Raw genomic sequence first — 25,075 nt, forward strand, 5'->3', positions numbered from 1 at the left:
TCAAGACTATTTCCAAGATAAAAACTTTTAAACAATACAAAAAGACTTGAAATGTTTACTCTGGCTTAAACCCTTGAAGCGCTCGATAGAAGACAATAGTTGTTATAACAATATATATCCCAATCTGCGACAGAGGGTGGCACAATGTCGATCTGGGCGTCCCAAAGTGTCAACTGTACCGTTGAGAGGGGAGGCCATGGGAGAGAGAGCTCACACTCCACAATGGCGTCGGAAGGGTGGCGTTTGTTATAAATGAAAACGAAATTTAATCACACGTGATATACTGCCCCCAGCGCACGGGGTGGATATGACGATGAGCGCACGAATTCGCATCGTGTGAACGAAAATACGGGCACCTGCGGCTGTTGATGTGTCTCCGGACGCATACCCCCTGTGCGATTTCATTATTAAAAGTCATTAAGAGCGGGTGGGTGCTCGCAAAATAATATACATATCCGACATGTTACCGCACGTATTTCTAGATTACGCGATGGGGATGATAGATTTCTCTAAGTTAGTCAAGAGTTGATATTACTGGTAATATATTTTATAATTATATTTTATTTACTTATTTTATTTACAGTGGTCTTTTTCCTTTAATTTTAATTAAGTTTGTGGATTAAGTTAAGATAGATTATATTAAAGATTTATGTGTAATTCTTAAATTATTACATCAAGAAGAACCAACAAAGTACTATTATATTATTACTGTATTATTGGTAAAATATATTTTTAATTATGCGGTTTTTGATACAGACTACACTCTAAAAAATCCAAAGTAAGACATGTTTGAATTTCAAACATTTTTCTACAGAAATGACTGATTATAAGTTGTTTTTCCTGTAGACTACTTTTCATCATTTATAAGTAACTGACTATCAATATCTGACTAAAAATGTGTTTGATATTCAGTCAGATATTGATAGTCAGTTACTTATAAATGATGAAAAGTAGTCTACAGGAAAAACAACTTATAATCAAACACTTATTTCTTAGAGTGTATTTGTTCAGATATCTGTGAGAATTTAATTTATGAATTTATATCTTATTTTATTTGCATAAAAGATAGATAAGTAACATGCAATTAGAATATTAAACAGAATAACGTGTAATTATTACTTTGGTTTGTGAGCTTGTAATCACTAGACTTGTTTACACTTAATTTTTGAACAGATATGATTTCATATTTTATTATAGGTCATTTTAGATTTTTTCATGCAGTGGCACTTTCAAATTAATAATTGTAAATTTTTAACAGCGAATTGAATTTTAATCATCTTGAGAAGTTTATATTGTAATTTAATTTATTTCTACATTTTCGATAAACAAGTAATAACAAAGAAAGATTACTATTGAATTATTAGTTTTAATGAAATATTTTATCAGCTGTTGCTTAACGAAGACGACATAATTTTATATCTTTTCGATTTGTTCTTTAAGTGGGTAATAATATAACATAAACTATTGTAGTTTTATTCACTTTATTTATTTTACTCACTTTAATATCCTGCCGTATGACAATATAACTTCCCGAGTAAAAAATAAATAAGAATATGGCCAGTGAGTGGTCAGCAACCGGCTATGTCTGGTATATTTTCTACTCGGGTTACTGTAAAATAATTATAATAAAAGAAAGACATAGGCAAACTCGTGGTAAACAAACTACACGATGGAATTAATAACTTTGGAAAGGAATCCGCTAATAGAGAAAGAGAGAAAGAGAGAGCAGCAGCTCAGCAACGACACGGCTAACGCCTAGCATTTAGCCGTCGCTTCGGCCAATGGGACGCTCGCCTGACGAATAAATATGTAAATACAATGTCCAGCGCGCCGTAGGCATAAAACGACACGATATATGGCCCGGTAATTTCTTAATTGCGCCCCGAAAAATTCTTGTCATCGTAAACAGCCGGTTGATTATATTGAAACGGCTCAAGGCGCCGGGGGCGTCTCGTGGATGAGACAAGCGAATGGAAAAGAAATAAGAAAACCACGGGATAAAGAGTAGAGAGACACAGCGATATAGTAACTGCCCGATTATTTATGCGATTCTAACGGTAAGCTTGGCGATCTCGCTTGGTTGAAATCGAAACTAAGCTAATGGCACAGAAAATCTCCGCGTAAAAATCTCTCTTTGTCCGCGTAATCTTCGCGACGTAGTAAACGGTCGGTTCCCGTATTAATCATTCTCACGCTCAGTCGAGTTCCGGCGAGATTCGAGAGTGACTCACGCCACGAAGAAGTAGCTAGCTTATGTGGATAATTTATGCGATTTGAAGGTTTGCGGCAGATCTCGAAAACGTTGCTAATACTTTCCAGACACCGAGATGAATCGGTTCGTGGAAAGGTCATTCGAGATTCCGATTCAAATCTGTGAGAGTAACCCGGGCATCTAGATCGTGAACGCGTCACGTTGAAGGGATCCGAAAAATTCTCAGGGTCGGAATCCCGAGAGAACGAAAACGAAAACTATTTTATGCCGCGTTTTTTTGTCTACGCGTCTCGCGTAGATAAAATCTGTGAGTCTAATTAGATTTTTCAACGTCGCTGACGTCAATCAGTTTTTACTGTACGAAAGTCGTCATATGCGCCGTGATAAAACCGAGTTAACGATATCAATAAAGTTTGCTGAGAAAAGAGAGAGTAGTTTAAGCGAGAGGTGAAAGAAGTAATAAATAATGACAGTACCCACCAGTGTGCGTTCTCTTGTGTATTTTGAGATTCTCCGACCTGGCGAAGACTTTGCCGCAATTTTGAAATGGACACGAGAACGGTTTCTCCCCGGTGTGCACTCGTATGTGATTCACGAGTTTGTACTTGGCCTTGAAGGCCTTACCGTTACGCGCGCAACCCTGCCAGAAGCACGCGTGCGTTGTGCACTCAGGTCCGCCCACGTGGTCCACTGTCAGGTGCGACACGATGTCTGGAAGGGTAGTGAAAATCTTGCCGCAGAATTTTCTTCCACTTTCCGGTAACCCCGGGTCTTGGTCTATCCACATGCAGGTGATCTCGCGTCGGCTGCCGCTGACGATGGTGCCTGCGTGGCCGCCGCCGACGCCGTTAGGCCTCATGAATCTGAGGAAGGCGCTGTGATGATTCGGATGGTTCATGGCTGGGTGTTGCTGGTGGTGGATTGCGGTCGGCGTCATGTGCGGCGAGCCGATGTATTGGTGATGAGAAGGTAGCGGCCTGGTGTCCTGAGGATAGTGCCCAGGATAGTGTGTGGCGGCCAGTGGGTGCTGACTGGGATGATGTGGAAACTGTTGCATCGTCGCGGCCGTACCGTCGTGATGCAGCGGCGTAAACAGGCCCAGTCCACCGCTTTCGGGGGTGGTAGGACTTGCCGTTGCTATCTCGTGTTCCCGTCGAATGATAAATTCGCGGGTATAACCAGGATGGTGACCCATGTGATGGCCCATGTGAGGAGCCATGTGGGGAGCTGTGTGAGGATGATGCGGCGGGTAACCTTGAGGATGGAAATGGTGGTGTTGCTGGGACGGTGCCTCGGCCCCTGGAGGTGACTGAATGTTCGCACCGGGATCTGTTAATCCACCGGTTGCCCCGGCACTTCCGGGTGACAGCTTGATGCCCAGATTGACGATATGATGCGGGTGGGATGGCATGCCCTCTAGAAAACTCATTATCGCGATTGGCGTAACGTTGATTCTTCAGAAACAGCACCAAAAAACTTTGTCCACGACGACGTGATTCAGGTCGCAGCGAGGCGCTTATCAGACAAGGGGGATGTTTGATACATTTTTGACGTCGTTGGACTTGATTCCCTATCTCAAGTATTATTATAGATCGGGATATCTTTGAAACCTATAATTGAATAGCGCAGAATTGAGTACTCGACACAGAAAGCATACAGGCCACAGTACACTTCATTCTAGAATCACTGGTCTTACTAAGCTGCCTGTTCTAAGCTTTCGTGAAATCCATATCTCGTAATATTCATACTTCCATGTCAACACAAGTCCCATTCTGTCCCAACTAGCGAGCAATCTCACGTTTCACGTACAACATCATAAACCCCGCTTGAAGATATATTCGTCACGTGCAAATTGCAACACTTTTAGATGACTCTTGGAATGCCCAGTATTCGATTGATTATTTGTTTTCCGTCACTTGCGCGCGACCGTGTTACACATCCTCGGTTTTCGTGAAGTAAACACAATATCTTTATCAGTGACGAACGTGGCGACGATAACAACAACGCGGCGATGACAGTACACGGCGTCCCGGGTGCGGTAAGGGTAAAACACACGTTGCGCTCCTCGCTGCGTTCACAGCGGGACTGAAAGTAAAGGACTCCCACCGAGGCGACGTGCGTCCGATTTCGGAGTCCGGTAGATTCCCCTTCTTTCTCTACGAGTCGCGCGCGTTTCTCGTTACCTCCTCGTTTTGCCGCAGCTTGATCCCGGGTACACTGTCCAACCTGGTGTTTCGCCGCCCCACTGTGGTTAAGACCGCCTTCTACCCCTTCCGAATCGTTCTGACGGCGCGAATGTAAACCGTGGTCCCTACCACTGGTGAACGTATCCTGGCGGTTACCAGTGTACCATTGGCGCCGACGGCATCACCAGTCATTGGAGGCTGCCGAACGGGGAGGTACCCGTTAATTTACCACGGGCAGATAGGCGTCGCATCTACCAAGGCGCATGTCGAGACTCCGCATGCGGTTCACGCCCTGTTATTCGAAAACGGCGCGCAGCGACGTTTCGCGATTTTATGCACGTCGTATACGCGCGCGAAGAAGTACCCTCCAGTCTTTTGATACGTAAATGTCATTTGGAACGTATAACTATGCAGAGATTTTATGCGCCTGTTTTCGAACCCTTTTTCGTCTATTTAACTCTTAAAACGTTAGGTTTCACTTTTTATCGTACGATAGTTGATGATAGATATGTGATAATCAAGAACAATCGAGGCCTGAGAACAGACGCCACTTATACGAGCGAACGAAATCTCATTAAGATAAGACGACGGCCATACTTGCAATAATAATGATTCACGGTAAAAGCTATATTGAATAAACACTTTGGATATAGGTATTAAGTTTATTTTAAACGAAATTCATTAGAATTTAAAATAATTTTCTATTTATAATTTACACTTCTTCGTTATGCTGCTACACTGCAAATCCAAGTGTGTTAATTTTACATGCATAAACGTCTAAAAATGACACATTTGACTGAAGTTTTTCTTACATTTTTGGGCGTTTTAAGTTACGTCATTTAACATGTTTAACCGCATTAAATTAAAAGTTAGTGCATTCAATCGTGTTAAATGACGTGATTTTAAATGGCAAGAAATGTGTAAGAAGAGTTTTAGCTAAATACCTAACACACTTGGATTTGCAGTGTATGTACGTGCAGTTTTTCCAAATACGTTATTTGACTAATATTCATTTCACAAACATATATGTATGTATGCATATGAAGGGTACAGGGGGGAAAAACGATCAGTGTCCGTCTGGAGTAATTAAAAAAAAAAACATAATTTTAACAAACTAGTTATTTTAAGAAACAAAAGTAATTTTGAAACACATATGTATATATGCACATATGTAGGGGTAATGAGAAAAAACAGAAACAAATTCATTTATATTTCTGCATTCATAAAGCTGCAGCTCCAGGCAAATCCATTCTCTATTTTTTTTACATCTGTTTTACATTTTGCTGTTAAAGAAGGTTCACATAAATAGAAACAGCACTCATTCGTTCTCCCTTTATTCGCCATATTGTTGGCTCTAAATAAATGTGATTTTACTCTCGCGTGCGCACACGTAATTATTAATCGTCGAACTGTTATCAGCGATGTCATCCATCATCACCTTCCTTTTTTTATTCTCCTTTTCGCCTAACCGGTAATTACGATGAAAACTTGCTCTTGCAGTAATTATCGTACCGTCGAACATTTTTATGTTTCTCGGATATGGCGGATTTCAAATCTAACCGAATGCAAATGTTCGATATAAACGCGTAAGAAAACGAGTGAGAAAGACATAAGATTCCTGACAGAAATTTAATTAGTATCTAATTAGATTCAATTTAGTATCTAATCACGAATTAGGAAAATTATGTATTAAATTGTCACTGTCCAGTCCTTTTCGCTGGTGATTAGTCAGCAATGTTAAGTAAAGACAAAATAAAATCCTAAAATCAAAGTATAATCTTTTTGTTTTAGGTGTTTGCATGAAACAGAATTAGTGAATAATTTCCGAAAAAAAGAATGAGTAATCTTAAAAAAGATTTTTTTATATTTATTATATTTTAAATATACCTATATTATTAATCCTACTGAAAAAAGTTCTACAATATTGATGTCCAACATAGTGAACATGATAATTTTCAGCTATAAAGATCTTTATTTAGAAAAAGAAAATTCGCTTAATTTTTACTGTTGTGGATAGAAAAATCTTTTAATGTAAAAACCAGCAATCAGAATTTATTAACTTATTTTTCAGAAATAGAGATACATTACTAATTTTTTATAAATTAAAAAAAATATGAGAGAAAAGGCGTATAAAATAATTGAATATGTTTGTATGTATGAATGTAATGTATGAACATTTTTGTATGTACATTGAAAAAATGCGCAGTAACGGTAGAGAATGAATGCTTTTTGGCAAGTTTCTTCTTTTGTATGGAATGATTTTTCATCCTGTCAGGCATTCTGTCAGAAAATTACTTTATCTCCAATTCTTTTTTGTACACCGCAGGTAAACTTCGGTAGACTTTAACGGAAAAATTATATGAAACATGCCGATTCAGTATTTTAATTTTGCAAACGCATTAATCAATTCTCGCAAAATATTCAACATTGTTCGGTTGTAGAATACAAATGTGTGTAGAATACAAATTCTTTTGTTAGGTATAGAATATAAATTTCAAAAGTTTTCCCAGAACAGGTACGAATTTCGGAGACGATAACAAATAGTGGCATACAATAGATTACAACGTTTTGTTATTCCTGAAGAAATGGAGAATTGACTACGTGTACTCGCACTATATGTATGAAATATCTTATCTATAATTATTAATAGAAATAAGATCATTGAGATATACAATCAAATTAAAATAAACTGCCGTTTACAATACGAGCTTGGATCTTAGTAGCCTAGTACTAATTCTGTGTGTATATATACACATATTTTTCAACTTATTGTTAGTGAGCTATGTTTTAAGTCCAACAAAGAATCGGCGCACAGTTACCACAGTTTACCAAGTTGAAAAATATGTATATATATACACACACACACACACAGAAATAGTACTAGGCTACTAAGATCCAAGCTCGGACCGTAAATGGCAGTTTATTCTAATTTAATTGTATATCTTATCTCTATGTTGATAGATTACTTGCAAATATGATGATTGATCGAGTCTTATCTACTTACTAGTAAATAGTTGTAATCCGATAGATATGAAGATATCTGAAAGTAAACTTGAAAACTGATTGCATCATCTAACAAGCTACATATATCTGTATTTGTGGAACTAAATGTTTGTATCATGAGTTTACACGCTATTCGCGTTCTTAATGGGAATAATTTAAATGTTATTCGGAAGTATACCTACATAACAATTGTTTTATATTCTCTTAAACTAATTTGGGAGCAGTATTCACTTGTATCTAATTAAATCACATTACTTTTATTGATATTAAAACATTTAAATTCTCTAATCTTTTCTTTAACTTATGCTATTTATATAAAACTGATGGGACATATTTAATCTTATCAATATGAAAATCAATCCAAGACGAAGTAAAAGCTGAGTTTTCATTTTTATTTAAATATCTCCTTTACAACTTTGGTAAATAAGAAAAGCGTCGAACGGATGATTAACGATATTTTACCTCGCGTGGAATAATAATTAATCAAATAAGGAAGTAGAACATATGCATATCCTTCAAAGCGCTATGGCAACTTCGGCAACACAACTGAGATGATTTATGCTCTCTCACAGAAAAGGAAAAATGATGAGCAGTTTCAACTTCAGACTAGAGTTCAATTTTGCTTTATATTGGCGTGTACATATGCGGATCTAATCTGTGGGAACGAGTCTCCCACATTTCGGTATATACATGCGTGCTACTTATACGTGATCTTTGTCTAACATCATTCTGTTCTACGTCGTGCCGTTGAATATATTAACGTAGCTTAATCATCCGCATAAATAATGCAAATACATCGAGCATTTTAACGGGGTGCCTCATTGTCGCGGCAAAAAATGGTGTCCCATTATGCCCGTAATGGGCACGGTGGCTGACTATTTGATATTAATAACTACCATAAAGGTGGACTCGCGGCTCTTTCGTGTACTTAGGAGGCATGGACTGAATGATGCTTTCCATCCACCTTCTGTTGCTTACTAACAGCGCGAGACATCGAGCGAAGACAAATCTATGCGTATATAACGCGTGAGCGAGTTTATAAACTCACCGGGTGCTCCGAAGGTGCATCTTTTCTTGTGCAATACATATACGGTCTTACAAGAATTTTAAAAGCGCTTACAGCGGTCCCATTGTCTTGCTATTTTGTATATTAGCTTGCGCAATTAGAATTTATTACACGCAATTAAATTTGCGTATACTATGTGTATATTTGTACCCTGTACGTTAAAAATATTTATTTGCATTATTCATGCAAATGTATTTTTAAATAAGAATAAAATTATAATAATTTTATTAAAATAATTTTTAATTTTATTAAATAATTTTATTATGTAAATAATAAAATTATTATTGAAAATAAAATAACATTATGGCGTGATCTACTACTTGCGGGCTATCCAAGTTCCACAATATTTCTCTCGATTTTCAGTTCGCACAAACTGATCGCTTTATTACACCTCAACAAAACTAACGACGCATAATCCGGTGTGACACATACATACATATGGTTTCTCATGTGATCACAATGTTCCGAGCGTGGTCATGCATCTATGTCTGCATTCGGTGTAAGGCTCACAAGACAGATATTGTCTTAGCCGGTTCATCAGTCATAACCGGGGGCGGGGACGGAAGGGGATGAGGGGTGCAGTCATTATATTTAATTAATCATTAAGCTGAATGGCTCGATTTATTGCGTGGTCACGGCCAATGGTACGAAAGGGTTTGAGAAGGCGGATATTGCCCGCCTAGCTTTCTGACTGGTCTTTTCGTGTTTTCTTCGTTTTTCTCACCTGCATACGAATATGTATAATATAAGTGCCGCGGAATCGATACCAAAACAATACGCAGATATTGGAACAATTTTTTTTGAAGCTTGACTAATACAGATTACTATTTGTCAACTTCAGAAATAAATTTTATATTCTTGATACATATACATGTATGGCGGCTGTATCGCTAATTTTAAGCGCCGCGCCGCAAGCACTGCAATCCAGCCACCACAATATTAGATTCTGAGTGTAAATGACAAATATTGATAATAATATCTCTTTAATAGATATTTAATTTGTTCTCTCTGTATTATTTATCGAAAAAACTTCGAGCTTTGATTAGGGCATTCAATTGATTTATCATTTTAACTTCATCTTGAACTTTTTCATGACCTACTTTTACTTCGCGAGTCATCAGATGAAGCTTGATAAAAGCTTTCATATGTGAGGACAAAATACGGATAGATAGCCGCACGAGGAGAACCCTACACAAAATCCGGCATAATTGAGAATGTCGGCGGGACTTTACGGTCCACTAAAATTCCGTTACGATTCACTAAAAGTGCATGTTTCTTCGTGAAACGCCACTTGTAAGGCACCGAAAGCAGCCACCACGAATGTGATCAGACATGCAAAAGTTTGTAGATTCCGCGGCGAGATTAGACAGTAGAAATAGATTATGCCGTTACCGAAGGCGAGGAAAGAGAAAGGAAGCGGCGATCTGGATCCGAGATCTTGTCTCAGAGTCATTAGTGAAATGACAAACTCTGCCGGTGAGCCGCACCGGTGGGATCTTTCCTCTGGTTGCCCCTGCCGACACACACGCAAGTTGATGAGAAATCTAATAAATCGTTATACACTGAATGAGCACATTCCATGCACGTGTAAAGTTGCACATATAGAAAGGCGTCGCTATTTATTAAACGTCACTAATATCATTAATGATAATTTTATTTTTTATAAACGAGACCTGGGGGTAAAGAATGCGCGGTGGGAAATTTAGTACAATATATTTTAATTTTGCATATATTTTAATTTTGCAAGTAACGTTTAATTCAGAAAGTTATATTTACGTTTGTATAAATCGGTATTTTCATATGTTTATATATAAATCAATTTATATACATAGATACAATTATGTATGTTTATGTAAATTTCGAGTAATAGTTTTATAATACTTGATGTATAAATTGCCTCGTACAATTCAGGATTATTTTATCATACTCCACATACGTGCATATACATTGACGCCTTGAAGATAAGCATGTTTTTACTATTTATGTCTAGTTTGATATACATGGTGTGCATATATAATCTACATGGCTAATTTCTCTCGAAGTTAAGTCCCAAGTGATTGTGTCAGTCCCCTGATTGTCCTGTGGTAAACTCCGAAGCGAGGGATCAAAGCAGAATCCGACATCTTGAGATGACGGAGCGGTGAGCGGCTGAAGTGGTTCTGAGATAAGATTTCTACGAGCGATGCACGAGCAGATAAGGGTTGATAGGTATCTTTAAGAGCGATCACCGACAAAAATATTGGCTGTCCGTGTTCCTTCCAAAAGTCTCGAGAAGGGGTCCTATACGTAAAATATGAAAAATCTTCGAAATATGATAATGAAATTAAAAATTTTATTTGTTTCCCCTCGGGCATTGGACATCGGCGGTCATTCTGAAATTCAAAATGTTAGAAATATATTCGTTGGTCTGTCACATATATATCTGTACATTATCTCTCTTCTTTCGAAAAACACCGAAGGAATATTAATCGATACTTTCGTGGCAAATATTCGTGATAATTATAATTTTTGAAAAATTTCCAGTAGAAGTATCAGAAAGATAATCAATTTATATTTATAAAAAAATAAAATTATTACGGTATAGTATGTGGTATCCTCCATTGCTCGTAAAATGGCGAAACGATTGCATTTTATTAGAGACACTTTCCTGGAATTATTCTCCGTATTAAGTTGAATTTTTTCACGCACAAGGATATATTTCTCAATCTACGCGCGAATTTTATAGGAAAGCGTAATAGAAAACGACTGATGGATCGTATGAATCCTCGGTACTCGAAGGAAGTCGCGGCCGCCGAAAGCAATGTTTCTCACCGAGCGAAAGGGGTTCTGGCATCTAAAACAAACTCTTACCCCCGGTCGCCTTTATCCGCCGTATTTTTCGCTGACAACCTCCTTCTAGCGGCTTGATTTACGGCGCCGTTGCGAGGAAGCGAGAAAGAGAGAAATAAAAAAAGGAGGAACGGAGCCAAAGGGAAGAACTATTTTTGGGAAGCGCATTAATATTTATAGTTTTGCACACGTACGTCGCGACCAGCATAATTTTACGATAGGATTTACAGCTCCGCCCGTTGTCACTGCACGGCGCTTTACGACATATTAGTCAGCCGAAAATCAAAACGCCGCCGTTTTGTCATAGCAAGCACGATGGCCCTTCTCGAAGGTGCGTCAAGGTTAAAGATCGCGGTTCGCGGTACGAAAGGAAAACGAGGATAATCGAAAATCGAGACGAGCGAACAGTATATTCGACATCTCTATAAATTGTTGGACGACAGTATCTCACTTCTTCTGATCAAATCTTCGTGTAATATACGATGTTACGGAATCGTCGGATATCCTTCCGATGAAGTTTTCTTCCAGAAAACCTAACGGAAGATTCACGTAGGTCCAGAGAAAATGGAAACTGCTGAAATATCAGTGAAAATGACCAGCGTAACTGCCACTAGCCACTGAATTATACATTCTGTTAACGATAACTTGGGATTCGATTAGCCAAAAATCCATCTGGCATCTCGTAATGCGGTTACGACTGACAGAAATAAATTGTACACTGTTTCCCGGATGACAGCTCGAAAGCGCATTAAAATTAACCATTAGGGATACATGACAGTGCGTTGTAATAGCATCATCCACAATAAGTGTCTCGAAGCGCGCGCGCGCGAACGTGCCTTTTTTATTTTTGTACATCGATATCTTACTTCGACCCTCGAAGAAAAACGATTCGTTAGCCGACTTACCCCCATGAACACGGGCTTACCCCTAAAAAATGACCGTACACCCCCTGTTGTGCAGCGGATGCAACTTCCCTAGTGTATCCCCGTGCTCACCACAGTACACGACGGCAAAGCGTGCGGGTGTGAATACGTATACATGCTCGAGGAACCCTCCCGAGATCTTTTTTGGGAAATATTATATCATTAGGCGTTATTGAAAGGCGTCCGTTGTATCGATATTTGCCATATCGAACAAATGTCTTTCAACTGAGTCTCGTCGCAAGATGTTACTGCCGACAATAGTTTTGTGCATCCGTTAATATCAATTGCAATTGTGTCATAAATTTCCGAGATATTCTCTCGCGATTGTTTTCAATTATTCGTTTTTCCCTAAATCTCAACTCGATCGTTCGGCAAAAATTACAAATACGTTTTTCGGTAGATAATAAATATTATATTGGCATTTTGTTTTGGAAAGTTGTGGGAGTGTCCCGAAAGAAATATTACGAGTTTCTAAGTGTAAGCAGAGGGTGAATCGTGCCACGCCCTATACTCATTTTCGACACATTGGTCACGCAGGTTTGTCCTGTACACGCCTCTGTCGTCAATAGGATTCTTGTCGGACATTTACTATTTTACTTGAAACGAAAAGGCGCAACTTTGTAACCGAACGTTTGTTACGAAAAGACTCGAAGACTCTAGTTAATTTTTTTTCCTTTTAATACTCTCACTTTCTGTCGACATTTATTTCAGTGCGCAAATACGTTCTACGAATGTTATTTTAGCCGTGCATTGTCTGTTAATTTTAATTTTAGTTGATGTTTCATTGAAGCATTGTTCAAACACAGTGTACTGTGCCGATATTGTGCACGTGATATAAGATTACGCAACAAAAGCGCATAAGTGCACTTCTTTAAGTCTGCGTCTTCAATTCAGAATGTTTTACTTTGAATGACGTTTAATCAAGATCAATGATACTTTATTACAATTGATTCAGTTTTTCTACAAGCGAACCAATTTTTCAAATTTGTTCCTTTGAATGTTTTCTTTTTCGAGTAGAGAAATATCATGATTTTTTAAATAAATCGGCGATATACTTATCACGACCCGTCGGAGCATATTCATCAGGCAGAAAACGAACAACCGTCCGCCTCCATGCCTGTTCCACATCGAGGAGCAATTGAGTCCTACGGACGGAAACGAGCGCTAATTTTCTTAGGAAGAATCTCGTTCTGATTCTCGGGGCCACCGGAAAGAACGCTAATGAGAGAACAGTGGAGGAAGGGTGGACGGTGAATCGGAGATGAAAATGAATTGAGTGAATGGACTCGGAGTGGTCCCGAGTGGCGGGAAGTGAGCAACTTTGACGAGAGCGGCTTAGGCCCCTTTATCGTGTTCGTCCTACGTTTCGGAATAACTAACGTAATCAAGCTAATGTGTTTGTATGTGTGTATGTATATTAGTCGTTTTTGATGACGACCAGCAATTGATTCACGTCTGCGTGTTCGTTATTTGCGAACTACTGTCGTGTTACAGATTCAAAATAATTCTGCACGAGGTACGTATATAATTAAAATTTCACATGCATGACAAAACTTGAGACGTCACATTTGCGCTGATATTCTGAAAGTTTTATTTGCAAATTTTTATAGGGAATACGTAAAGATTTAATGTTATTTTAAAATATCCTTCGCGATATAAATTATGCTATAGTTAATCTTGTGTTTGTCTTTGCGCTAGTAAAATAAAAACTGGAGCGCGCATTACAGATTTAGGTCAGCCTTACATTCGCAATATAAGGCACGATCCTTGCGATCACGTTATCAATCGGAATTGCGATTAGCGTAATTGAAGCTGTTACGCGCGTGATACCCGTGCGCTCGCTCGTTTTGTTTATCATCCTGAATCCCATTGGATCGTAATTCTCCATGAAGCTATATCAACGTTCCATTCGGAAAAAGTGCATCATGATTGGCGAGATACAATGCCATCGATTCGTGTTACCTGTCCGCACCGACAAGAGAGAAAGAGAGAACGAGAGAGAGTCTCGGTATCGTGTGGGTGATGACTAATAGATTTCGAGGCCCGGCCCATCCATCTCGCCCTCTCTCGAGCCCCCTCGATACAAATCGATCTTTGCCGCGGTCACGTTCGTGCGCGCGTCGAGGATATCGTATCTATCGATAGATCCCTAAGCGGTACGTGCCGCTTTTTTTCGACGGTGCATTTATAACATTGGCCACGGCCCTGAACCGCCCAGTGTCCGTTCGCTCGCGAGAGACCAAAGCGGTTTGTCATTATAGATGTTCCTTGCTCGTTGAACTGTCAGAGACGAGCTAGAGAGACCTCGTCGTCGATGTACTCTCCCTCGGCCGCAGCGGAATCGTATATATGTCGCTCATATCGCTTGTGCATAAATCATTTGCGCGCCGAGAAGTAAGACTCGAAGACGCCTACAAGCCTACGGTCTAATACGTAAGCTAATTACAGAATCTTTCGCAAGATCCGCGTCGCAAACAGCAACATAATTTCAAAATACCGCTCCAATTCCAAAGTTAAGTTTTGCTTCGCGAAGGTTAGGTTTTAATCACTACGTGGCATTTAAGATTTAGAAAATTATTGCATATTTTTTGAAATACATGTATTTAATCTTTACTTTACGAAAAATTCAAATGTTTTTTTCGTGATGTTTTTTAAATAAAATAATATAAGATTCTTCAGAAGACAGTTATTAAACGAACATAAAAATTTTGAATGAAATTATTTTGCCGGAGGCTTGAAGCAAGAAATATTCGGTTAGGTACTCAACTTTAAAGATTTGATTTGTCAGAGTATAAACTACAAATACCGTCATAGAATTAAGATGGCAAGAGCGCAAAACCTTTAGGATTAACGTTATCTATAAAGTATTATGCTTTGTGAAATTTACTGTACATAAGGATGAATTACGCGTGCGTAATTCCGCAGCCGACGGACAGCTTCGTATATTTCACGTGGCTTGTAATAATTAACTTGAATTATGTCATTTCATTAATATCGCGGACTCCTTATCCAATCTAAGGAGCATTAAACGTTTATATGTAAAATTCTGTACACATTCTAATAGGTATATTTATATTACTACTGTCTTGTGGCGTCTTCAAAATACATACATGTGCATGCCTTACGTTTCTCGTACACCTCGTACATGATATAAAATCAGAAGCTTTCCGCGTATAAATTTTCGTTAAGAATGCAAAGTATTCGCGAGACGTACAATCATCTCCGCGCCCTTTTTGCCTATGCCAATAGGCTTACAATTAGATAAGCATCCGGATTCGCACGGCGTCGTTAAAGGTTTCCCTTTGTCATCGCCGCTCGCACGAAAGCCTCGTCCGAATTCGAATTGACGATTCTCGCGGGAAACGAGAGAGAAAGGAGTGGGACAGGAGAGGTGAAGAGTGGAGTCGCGCGCGCGATTAAGAGAGGAATAAAAACACCGGCAATTTACGGGCCGTCCGCTTCCCGCGGAATAATTGTCATCGGTGATATTCCGTGGCGTTGTGGCGCCACTCGGGGCCAATTAGCCGAAGCAATTAAAGAATTACGTCGTGTCTCGGGTCCGTGGGTATCTCCCTTTAGTTCTGGATTCCGTGGTACCGGTTCAAGGCAGGCCGTTCGCCATCCCAACGAAACGCGAAGGACAGCGATCTGCCGCGCCTTCGTAAGATGCATCCGGATTAACTTTTTTTTTGTTTAGCCATATATTTGAATCTTTCGAACTGTTCAATTAGTATGTAATCTCATTACACGGAATTTATCCAAATAATTTAGCCAATTATTTGGAACAAGGTCTTTCTCAAAAATATCTTTCGAAAAAGTGAAAAGTTTCCTAATTGAGATAAATCTACGTAATACGACAATAGCGTAATAATAAAAAGTAATGTAAATTAATTGTCGAAAGACAACGCTCGCAGTTTATACAAAAGTTACTATAACATATTTCCTGCTTTATTTTGTATTTTTAATTGCAATAAAAATATTTTCAAATATTATAATGAAGTTAAGTTTTTAAATAATTTCATTAATATGTAGGTTGTTACATTATCGAGTTAAGTATCTAAAATATCTAAAAATCTTTCTCGTGGGAATAAGATTGCAGGGAATGAACATAACGAAATTTTTACTCGATCAACAATAAATACAACATACACTTTGCTCATGTATTTCTGCGTTTTTTACGTGTTACATGTCACTTTCATCCGGATGCATCTTAAAATGGTGAGAATAGTGGATAGCCGACGGCTGCCGGGACACGAGGAAGATCCCGAACATTCGTAAAATCGTCCCTTTACGATTTCACCGTGCGCATAATGTCCTAGACGTCTCCATAGCTTGTCGCCGAAGCAACGACAACCGCAGTTCAACGTGGCTGCCGCGCAGGATTCTCCGACGGCGACATATCGAATAATGCAGCAGTTTTATTGTATATCGCAGTGGGGCGGTCGAAACCGCCAGAAAAAGACTTTCGAGATCACCTGGCTGTTACAGTTAAAGCTTTTTAACTCTTCGTCGAATGGCGGAAAAGAATTCACCAATTTATAACTGACAGCTCTTTGAATAAATCATTTAACAAAAGATTTTACCTTAAAAGCGTAGAAATATGTCTTTTAATCTGATATATTTAATTTATTAACCTCCGGATTAATAAATAATTGAACGAAAAGATTAATAAAGACAGATCTCTGTGTACGTTCAGTTTGTTCTTTTCCTGTGTAAATTTCTTATAGTAGTAATAACACGATTAATGTTACGCGATCGCCTCCTTTGAAAGTAAGGATGAATATAAATTACAGGTCCAATATTTGCAAATTTATAAATCCGAAGTCAAAAAATGTGCGTGCGTGTGGTCAATTTTTGTGCTAACCGACAGCGTACGCAAAAACTTCGCTCAAAACCAAAGGGTATAGATAATTCATTGAGCGAGCAACCTTTTTATCTCGTTTACGATAAAATATAACAGGTCGTAAATATTTTCCGAAGTGTTTTGTCATTTTTATTGCTGGGAGCTTCTCTTTAGTAAGACCGGTAGCGGCTCTTGGTATTCGTTGTGGGTTACGGGATATTTCTGCACAGATCTATGTAAAGAACAATAAAACGGATGCTAATGTGCGGCTTAGGATCTCTAGAATTGATTTCTGTAACTTGTTTCTAACTTATTATTTGTAGCTTATCATAATTTGGAGTAATTTCAATCATTATATTCAGGATTTTATTTTTGAATACCTTCTCTCTTTTAAGGATTCTTTTGCAATTTATCGTGCTTTATTCACATTTATATATGATATTCAAAGTTAGATGTATATTTTACTGTATTTATTGCCTTAAATTATTTAAATATTAAGCTTTTATGTATCAAGTATTATTGTTAATAAGTCACAATTTACGTTGACTATTCTCTAGGATCTAGTTTAACAATAATAGAACATATGGGCCACATCCATACGTTATATATGACGTTTGCATGCAAATAAGAAAAATGTTCGGAACCATATGATAGAGATCATTTATCTTTTGCAAAAATGTCATCTTCACATACAATGTCCTCCGGAAAAAAACTTTCGAAAGAAAAATGAGTGTCATTTAAACTAGAGCACGAAAAAGAAAGAATTTGCAAACTAGAGGTATGTACCAAATATATAAATATCACAATGCTACAGTTTCCAAATGTGAAAGCCTTGGGTCATCTGAATGGTCTTTTCGGTACCTTAAAGTTAATGATTTATCTTGTTAATAAATCATTTTTAATGTCTTTTCTTTGTAACTAATGGAAATTATCGATAGAGGGAGATTGCAAAATATCACTATATACTTGACATACTAGCATATTCGTTATTTCTGTTTATTCTTGTCCTACACTGTAACAAATCGATAATAAATTCTGTTCCGTTATATTTTGTAGTGAAAACGATTCGTGAAAAAAAATGTTTTTTTCTAAAAGACTAATGCATGTGAAAGTCATAGCTAATACAATAGAATTTTTAAAGGGACATCGTATAGTATAACAAACAGGAGCATAAGTCAATTTATATTAATATAAATTTGATATAAACATAAATATCGAATTGATTTATTTTAATTTTAGTTTCAAAAAATGAAAAATTAATCATCTTAAAGAAACTCGGACCGACATTTGTCACTAAATTATTGGATGTAGGTAATTACAGAGGTCTTTCCTCGAGCAGTGTTATTTTGCTGACATATTGCTTGTCCTATATAACAACTAGGCTCCATGTAATTTTTTATATATAAAGTATTATATTTGCCAAATTTTTTAATTGTATTTTTATTTCTTATATTCATTTATGGAGCTCAAAATAAGGAGTGATATAACGAATTGCGAAAAATAAACGCGTTATTAATAACCTTATAAAAAATACTGAGAATTTGCTGAAGACCCGAGAAAGAACAACATGACTATTGAATGAGTATTATAACACACTTTACTTGATCTCGTACATACTCTTTTTTACATTCTTATATTTTTATATTTTATATTTGCAATGTATATAATCTGTAAGGGCTAGATATACACTTGGAGATCGATCTCTTATCTATCGAATATAAATGTAAAGCAATTACCGAATTTTGAAGCAAAAAGGTAGTTAGTGAAGGACTGGACTCTAACAAATTGGACACAGGTGAACGAGGGACTGTTTCACATTGGAGTAAAACGAAGTTTTCTTTTCTTTCTTATCGCAAGGTGCGGAGAGAAACACTTTTCTTACGTTTATTGTATTAACAAAAGCCGAAGTTGTATTTTTGTGTTAATTGGAATATAGACCTAGTAAACTTTAACAATCTGTTGATTTTTCTTTTTGGAGCTATTGGAGCCTACATAATGTAATGTTTCCTGTTTTACAGAGATTGGAAGGACATCGCACAAAACTCGGCAAGTAACGATTCTTGGTGAGTGATCCTCTTCTCATATAATGTAATTTTTTTTTAAGAATAGCGTGTACAATAATTTATTATGATCAATAGCATTATGTGAATAATTGAGGAGCAATAAAACTTGCATCCAAAATAATTAAACTTTATAATTAAAAAAATTGTTGGACTTTAGGCTGATGTAATGCGATCTGAAGAAGTCGACGTAGGTCTTGCAATTCGAATAATGTTTAGTATATAAGATTCAGCGATTGAAGATCGAGACATATTGAATTTAGTATTAAATAGAAAGCATAACTTAGCGTATATTAGTTTAACCCTTAAAGGCTACACCTCAAGGTTGAAGAGTCTCAACCACTTGAGGCTTTTTAAAAATTGATGTTTTTGGACAATTTAATATTAATTATTGACAATTTTTCTAATTCTATTATATTCTTCAGTCTTTTCTACCTCTATTTCATAATTTTTTAAGATTTGGTTGATTATACTTAGCTTTACACGCGATTAAAGGTCTATATGCGAGGTCCATATATGGACCATGTAGCCTTTGAAGGTTAAAAAATAAAAGCTTAAAACACTTTAAGAAGGACTGTTAGGTACTGTTAGAATTGTCAAATCTTATAACGGAGTGTTCTATGATTTTCAACTTTATCTAAAAATACAAACAGCGGTTTCTGTTGAAACCGTTCGTAAAACGTGATGTTATTTGCGTTACTGAAAAATCATTCTTCTATTGTCCGCACGCATGGTAGGCACATGGTGGAAACATGAGCGCGACGTCATTCGTTTCTTAGACATTGCCATTTGAAGAACCTGCAAGAGAACACTCTCGGATTTTCAAAATGAGAATCCGATCCATATTAGCTAATAGGCACGTCAAAAAATTTGACCAGAATAGTCACGGGATATTATGCATATATAAACTTCTATCTTTTGATTTATAATTGCAGTGTTATTTTAATCTTTAGCGCCCAGTCGGGAATGGGTGTTTAGATAAATAGTCACTGTTGAAACGAAACGAAAGAGCATTAAATAAATTCTTTATAGGCGATTACGTAGTCCGGTGAGATCTAATAGTAAATCAGTCCGAGATGTTTATGAGCGTAAAATAAAACTGAAGAAAAGCGCGGGGAGTCGAAATCTTTCGAAAAAAATGCGTTTTACTGCAGTCCTCTTCGTGGTCCACGAAATGGTCACTTCGACGGGTTTCATCGTCTCGTAATGAAAGAAGAGGAAAAGAAAAAGGAGAGATCGCGCACGTACGATGCAGCGAGTTCTCGGAAATACATGCACGCGTCGTAAAAGTATTCGCTAATTGAGAGAAGAGTGCAGACAGCGTGGCCTTTACGTTGGAATAACTTCATGTTAATTATCGAAATTGTCGGTATATTGCAACATTATTTAACCGTGAGCACCAATTGCGTTTATATGCATAATTCTGCTTGCGAGCTCTCGTGTTTGTCTCCGTGCTATGAAACAGTGCAAGTGCAGACATATGCATACATTTGGACATATACGAGAAGATTTGGACATATACGAAAAGATTATTATCAAATGTTTTAAATATGTAATTTATATATAAATTATATCGATGCTTCTCCTATTTTTTTAAGTTTATTAGCTTTTTACTGATATTGCTTTGTTTGTCACTTATATACTCGTTCTCAGTTTAAAGGTTCAATATGGAAAATATCAAATATGTGTTTTGCTCTAAATCTTTTTACTCAATATTTTAAAAACTATTTCAAATATTGCTACAAATATCAATATTGCTACAGATATATTTGATTGCAACACGAATAAAAGTGACTTTACCAAAAAATTTCAGAAAAATAACAGATCTAATGAGATATTAAGATAGTGAATATCCTCGCGCACAGATACTTCGTTATACAGTACCTCCGATTAAAAATCAAATAATCCAACGTATATCTTTTTCATCGATCTTTTTAAATAAAATAAAAAAGAATAATTTTGAATAAACAAAAATAACAGAATAGATTAGTAAAGTGAACAAAATAGATTAATATCTCTTTTCATGATCAAATCATTATGTCCATGTGCAAAAGGTAGTTTTATATCGGAAGTCTATATGAAAAGGCGTGACAAACACGACCCAAACAAATTTGTCAAGGCCATTAGGTATAACGGGGAACCCGTTATAACCAATGTCGCGCTCTGAATAAAGTGCCGCCATCAATTTCAGAAAAATCAGCCAGGAAAAGCCGGCAGCTCTCGGAAATGCCGATCGCCTTCAACTTTAAACTTACGTCCGCCGAACAAACAAATCGATTTTCAAGCAAAATGATGCCCTTTTTGTTAGTTCTAGGAAAGAACAAGAGAGACCACCACGAAACTCAATGTGTTTCGTCGATTCGAAAGTGACAAATAAATACTAAAACCCATGACATTTTTTAAGCAGAAATATTTCTGCTTGAATGTCGAATGTTCCTTAGAAATGTGCCGGTTTTTTAATTTTATTTTTTTTGACGTGCCGACTATTCGAAGGATAACAATCCTTTGACGGTCTTTTTAACAATCATTTGTCATTGTTTTTGGAATCATCAGATCTCTTCACATATTTAACATTTGCAGAAACATCTGTATAGTAGCATGTCTGCACTGTAAATATTATACATACATTTTCCATAATATATTGAACAAACAATTGAATAATAAAACAAACTATTTGATTCAATTAAATAGATCTGCCATTAGTTCCGAATTTAAATTATTCGAATTTGAAGCTTAATAGCTGTATAGTGTATTTGTACCTTTATTTTTCGAAAAAATTTTATTTAATTATTTTATGGAAAAATAACACAGACAATTATAAATCTTTTTCGAATCTTAATTTCTGCAATAAACTATAGGAAATCTGCTTAAGACATTTTTAAAGACATGTCATCTTATACTACTCATTTATTTCGCTATTTAACTTTTTTAGCTTGTGTTTTATTGGCAACAGCGAACGTTATATGTTACATTTTATTTCTTCTTTAATGTACCATCTATAATATTTTATTAAATTCTCAGTGGATAGTAAATATATATTTATTAATCAATTTTGTGTTAACAAAATTAGTTATCTTTATATTTATATTATACGAGGGTAAATACAAAATTAAGAGCAATTATTATTTTATTCAAAATATTTGAGCAAAAGCGAAATTAGGTCAACTGCAAATCTAGGGAAGCCTTGTGTGTGTATCCCTATCTGCAGTAATAAACTTGCAGTGTTTTGTTTACTTTCAAAGAGTGAGCTACCACTCGCTGTGTGCAGCAGTGTTGAGCAGCATGCTGTGGTAAGATTTCTATACGAACGGAAAATGTGAAATCATAATTGAAATTTATAGAAAAATAGGAATAACTATATAACATAAAGAAAAGTATATGAATGGATAAAAACAGTTTAGTAAAATAATAACGAAATAAAGGAGTGATGTATTTTTCGCGCGCAATCAACCAAATTATTTTTTCTCAAAATATAAGAAAACTCATAGAATGCTGAAAAGTGTATTACGAGTGTTGCAAAGAGATTACGAATGAAAAGTAATGTAAAGATATTATTGATAGCTTTTGTATTTTTTGAATAAAGAAATAATTCCCTTGTTTTTTATTTATTCTCGTATAATCATGTATATCGTGTCGTCGTATAAATCGTATCAAAAGATCAATCGTTAAATCTCCAATTCTCCGAATATGAATCAACGGAGTTTGTATTCATCTTCAGCAAGTATTAGTCATATTAAATTACGTCACACCGATCTTTTTTTCTTCTCGTGTTAGCGCGAATGCTGCGAATCGTTTGGCAATAATAACCCCCAGAAAGAGGCATCGGTTCTCGAGGCAAACAAGTGAATGGCATTAACGTGATGTTATCGATATGGCGCGCCATAGAAAATCACTTTTGCTTGAACGACTGACCGTACCTTCGACAAAGCGTGGCCCCCGAGTGCGCCCCACTGTGGGTACATGAAAACTATTTCAACATCTCCGTATCGGATATACACTCGTTTCAGATAAAATCCACCCATAAGTGTTTCATCCATTCGCGTCCTGTTATCGGGTAAGAGCAGTCTCAGAGTTTTTCACCGCGAGATGAAATTATAGTTTTATTACAAAGTTCCATCTTCTCCTTTTAAACGCAAAATCGATTTCCATCGCGAGATGGTCGCGACGAGGAATTATTGTTTGTTGATTATTTTTACATATGGCAAAATTGTCGATTTTTTAATGCAACGCAGAACCATTTCAAAATTCTTGAATTATTTTGTCACCAACAATGCATTTGTTCTGTACGAATGTTCTCTATATGTATGTACGCACGGGAAGACGAATTGATTCGACAGCTGCGGCAGGGCTTTCCTTCAGCGGACTCGCTGTGTGTTATTTTCCATGGGGGTTAACAGATTATGAAGATGTCTCCGGATTAAATACGTCGCACCTGTAAGCGATCCATTTTCCCAAACATCCTCGCGACCCGCGGTCCCCTTCCAGGGCGTGACTCTGAAAAACCACCAGCATCCAAACAGTCCGCCGAATCGAAATAGAGGGACAGAGGGGGAGGAGAGAGACTCTTATACACAATCAACTAACTGTATAGACTTATACGGATAGTTTCCGTGCGAGAATCGAGTTTACCTGACTTACAGAGGTCCCTGTTTATAGTTATTTATGGCTGAATATCCCCACCTTTAAAGGAGCCTGAAAATACCTCCTCAAAAGAACTATCTCTCCGTCTTTCTCGTTCCCATTGCTCTATGTCGAACACTGTCAGGCTCGCGATATACTTACTACTAGTATCTCGAGAAGTCTTCGAGAATATTTACACGTGATGAATCTTTCGAAAGCAACACTTCTCGTACAATAGTAATAGACGAGTCTGTGTGACAACACGCATTTTTACAACCAATTTAAAAAATAAATCTTTTTTTGGTGAATGAGACGGTCTTGAAGTAAAAAAATTTATTTTATTTTTATTAGTAAGATGAAACGAAGCCGCATTTATGTCAGTCTCTTGTAAAAAGAAGAGAATGAAAGCCAAGTGAAACGAAGGATTTATTTCATTACATCCTTTACAACAGAAGCCTTTCAATTGTGACTGTTCCACAGTATTGTAAATTAAAGGGGTAAGGGGTAAGTGTACATGTAATGTGCGTGTGCGTGTGTATGTGTGTGTATGTATTGTATATCGTAAATTATTTCTCATTTACAACTTTCTAATTCCTGTAAAAATGTAAGAAATATTGTTGGAAAAGACAAACATAGTGATTTACGAAACTGTGATCAAATGTATTATACAACAATTGTCTGGGACTAACTGATTCTAAGAAGGCAATTGATGAAAATAGCTTTCCAGTATTAACAATAACATATATATATATATATATATTATATATATATATATATATATAAACAAATATTTAGGATTTGCCATAAATATCTTTGTTCACGAATTTTTAAAAGAAATTCGTAACAATGATACGATTTAATCAGTTTCACTGTATATTTTATCTCTGAAAAATGATGGAAAGAACGTCACCATAGATATCGTGAATAAAATCTCTACGTGATAAATTATAGTGATCTGAGTTTATTAAATTTATAATACACGATGATATTTTTCTATTTTTTATTCTATATAGAAATTTATATTACAATTTAAATTGAGAAAAATTGTTTAAGAGTTTATTTGTAAAATTATCTATATATACGTTTGTATGCTGATTTTGTGTACAGCTGCGTTCGAAAGAATGCTTTTCGAGGGAGATCTGTATCACTCTATAGACACTGTTCAAACGAGATTAGACGAGACATAAAGCGAACTGTATCATAAAGATGAACGAAAATAAGTACTGACAACAAGCGACGATAATTGCCCCGATCCGATTATTACACTTCGTGATCGAAGAGATAAAGACCGATTGTCTCGATAAGTGTGCAACATAGGTTCGTCTATGTCCAC

At 36.7% G+C, this 25,075-nt stretch overlaps 1 protein-coding gene and 1 long non-coding RNA gene across 2 annotated transcripts in view; one reads left to right on the forward strand and one right to left on the reverse strand.

Annotated features, from left to right (window-relative positions):
• Positions 1-4,275, reverse strand: part of LOC139780087 (uncharacterized) — a 31,247-nt gene extending 26,972 nt beyond the window's left edge. The window contains exon 1 of the mRNA XM_071718597.1: positions 2,693-4,275. Within this exon, the coding sequence (XP_071574698.1) occupies positions 2,693-3,641 (949 nt within the window). The 5' untranslated portion in view covers positions 3,642-4,275. The remainder of the gene's footprint in view (positions 1-2,692) is intronic.
• Positions 1-25,075, forward strand: part of LOC139780216 (uncharacterized) — a 159,513-nt gene that overhangs the window by 75,366 nt on the left and 59,072 nt on the right. The window contains exon 3 of the long non-coding RNA XR_011720182.1: positions 19,081-19,125. This is a non-coding gene — a long non-coding RNA (uncharacterized lncRNA). The remainder of the gene's footprint in view (positions 1-19,080; positions 19,126-25,075) is intronic.

This window comes from Temnothorax nylanderi, unplaced genomic scaffold (assembly GCF_030848795.1).
Source record: "Temnothorax nylanderi isolate EJ_2023f unplaced genomic scaffold, tnyl_v1.0 TNYL_tig0007_pilon, whole genome shotgun sequence".
Lineage (NCBI taxonomy): Eukaryota > Metazoa > Arthropoda > Insecta > Hymenoptera > Formicidae > Temnothorax > Temnothorax nylanderi.